General features: G+C 34.2%; 1 protein-coding gene across 1 annotated transcript in view; it reads left to right on the forward strand.

Moving 5' to 3' along the window:
• Positions 1–2,440, forward strand: part of LOC135112289 (uncharacterized) — an 8,491-nt gene extending 6,051 nt beyond the window's left edge. The window contains exon 2 of the mRNA XM_064026596.1: positions 1,495–2,440. Coding sequence (XP_063882666.1) covers positions 1,495–1,719 — 225 coding nt within the window. The 3' untranslated portion in view covers positions 1,720–2,440. The remainder of the gene's footprint in view (positions 1–1,494) is intronic.
• Positions 2,441–2,500: the final 60 nt, after the last annotated feature.

Raw genomic sequence — 2,500 nt, forward strand, 5'->3', positions numbered from 1 at the left:
ACTACCTGCATTTCTTCCTTCCTGGCGTGTTTTGCGGCCACCCGGATACGAGTACGGGCAGGTGTGGCAAGGATGAGGCAAGCGAGGCAGGTAAACCATCCTCTTTTTTTTTTTTTTTTCATGCCCTGCTGTTACACGAGCCTGCTGCTGCGGTCATTCTTTCTATTATTCGCCTGCTTTCCTTGAAATGTGTCTTGTTGTTTCCTGTCCCCGCGTCCTGTCTGTGAGTGGGAATCAGGTTTGTGTGTGACGTAGAGACTGGTGACATGTCTTTGTTGTTATCATTTGTTTGGTGGTGGTAGTAGTAGTAGTAGTAGTAGTAGTAGTAGTAGTAGTAGAACCTTGAAATTCCTGTGAGAAAAAAGAGTTCCTTATTTTTCTACTTCGTAAAATTTGATATCCTTATTGTAATTTATTTTCCTAATATGAATCAGGTTCTTATTTTTATTTCTTTCTACTTCATTTTTTATTTATTTATTTTTATATTTCTTTCGATTTTTGTATCTTCCTTCTTCTTTCTGTTTATTATTTTATGCACACTTGTTGTCTCTTTATTCTCCTTTGTCAACCTAATTATGTTATATTTTCCTACTTTTTTATATTTTTCACTTTTAATCATTTTACTTTTTTTATTTCCTTTCTGCTTCTAGTTTTCTTTCTTTTTATTTTTTTCTCTACTTTTCATCAATTTTTTTTTGCTGTCTTTTGGAGGAATATTTGTCACCATCAGTCACTGTCACTATTATCTTTTGAATTATTTTTCTTTCTCCAGTTTTTCTTTTTATCTTTTTTACTTTTCATTCGTGTAGTTAGGCAATGGAATATTTGTCACTCACTCCATCGTCACAATCCTCATCCCGTAGTGGCTGGTGAAAGTGAGAGAATAATTGTCACTATCACTCATTTTCACTATTATCTCTTTTTGTCTTTTCTTTCTTCTTTCCTGGTGATTTTCATTAATTTTTCTGTCAGGTTGTAAAAAAAACATCTTACTATTAGCCATTTTCATTTTTCTCTCTATATCTCTTTTCTTTTTTTCTTTTGCTATATACTTCTTTTCTCTATCTCCTTTTTTTTCTATATATATTTTACTTTTTGCATCTTTCTGTAATCTTGTCTGTGTCTATATCTTTCCTATATCTTTTTTAAATCTTTTCTTTATTTTCCTTTCATATATATATATATTTTTTTTTTTACTGTATGTCTTTTCTTTTATCTCTTTTCTGTATCTTTTTTCTTTCTTCTTCCTTTGTACTTTTCATTGTTTTTTTTTTATGGTCAGACTGTAAGAAAAAAAAAAAAAGAAAATGGAATATCAGTATCACAAATTTTCACCCTTCATATTTTTGTATTGCTTTTCTTTCTTCTTCGTACTTTTCATTAATTTTCTGGATCAGGCTGCAGGAAAGAAAAAAAAACCTCACTGTCACTTTTAACATGATCGTGAGGGAATATCTGTCACTATCACTCACTTTCACCATTTTCATTCCGCAGTGGCTGGTGAGAGCGATGGTGATGGCGGTGGTGGTGGCGGTGGTGATGGGGAGGGCGTTGCCGGACCGATCCAACAACCCACTGCTCATCTTCAGTCATATTCTCCAAGGGCAGGACCCAGCTGGTGCCCCTCGCCTCTTTGATGATGACTTTGATGATGATGATGATGATGATGATGAGGGCTACTTCGGTGGTGATGTCAACCCCTTCAGCTTCTTCGGCTAGATGAAGATGATTGTGATAGTGATGGTGATGATGGTGAAAATGACTTTGCTGTTGATGATGACTGTTTTGATGGTGATGTCCGTCCTTTCATATTCTTCTGCTAGATAATGATGGTGGTGAAGATGGTGGTGATTGCTTCTTATTGATGGTGTAACGGCTGATGGTGAATATGAGTATTGATGATGAGGGTGATGATGGTGATAGTGAAATAAGCTTCCAAGTGATGTAGTAGCTGATGGTGAATATGATGAGTGATGATAATTGTAGTGATAGTGATGATGATGATGATGATGAAAAAAATATATTCCCAGTGATGTAATAGCTGATGGTGAATATGATGAGTGTTGGTGATGACGGTGGTGGTGGTAGTGATGGTGATGGCAGGAGAGAATATTCTGATGATGACAGTGAGTGAAGGTGAAGAAGGTACTGATGTGCTATGTAATGGTGATGATGAGGAGGATGATGATGGTGACGATAACTATTTTGACAACAATGAAAATGGAAATGAAGATGAAGACGAAGAAGAAAGAAAGAAAGAAACTAATAAATAAATATATAAAGAACAAGGATCTATAGATTAGAAGAACGAAACAAGAAACAAACCAGGAAAAAAAAAAAAACGTTCGTAGAGAAAATACAAAGCAAAGGAAAAAAAAAAAAAAAAAATATTAAAACTGTGCAATAAAAAAAAATAACTTATAGATGTATTAAACTATAACTACTACAAATGATAAAATATGTACAGTATAAGTAAAAACAAAAGTGAAACAGTTAATTC

The sequence above is a fragment of the Scylla paramamosain genome, chromosome 23 (assembly GCF_035594125.1).
Source record: "Scylla paramamosain isolate STU-SP2022 chromosome 23, ASM3559412v1, whole genome shotgun sequence".
NCBI lineage: Eukaryota > Metazoa > Arthropoda > Malacostraca > Decapoda > Portunidae > Scylla > Scylla paramamosain.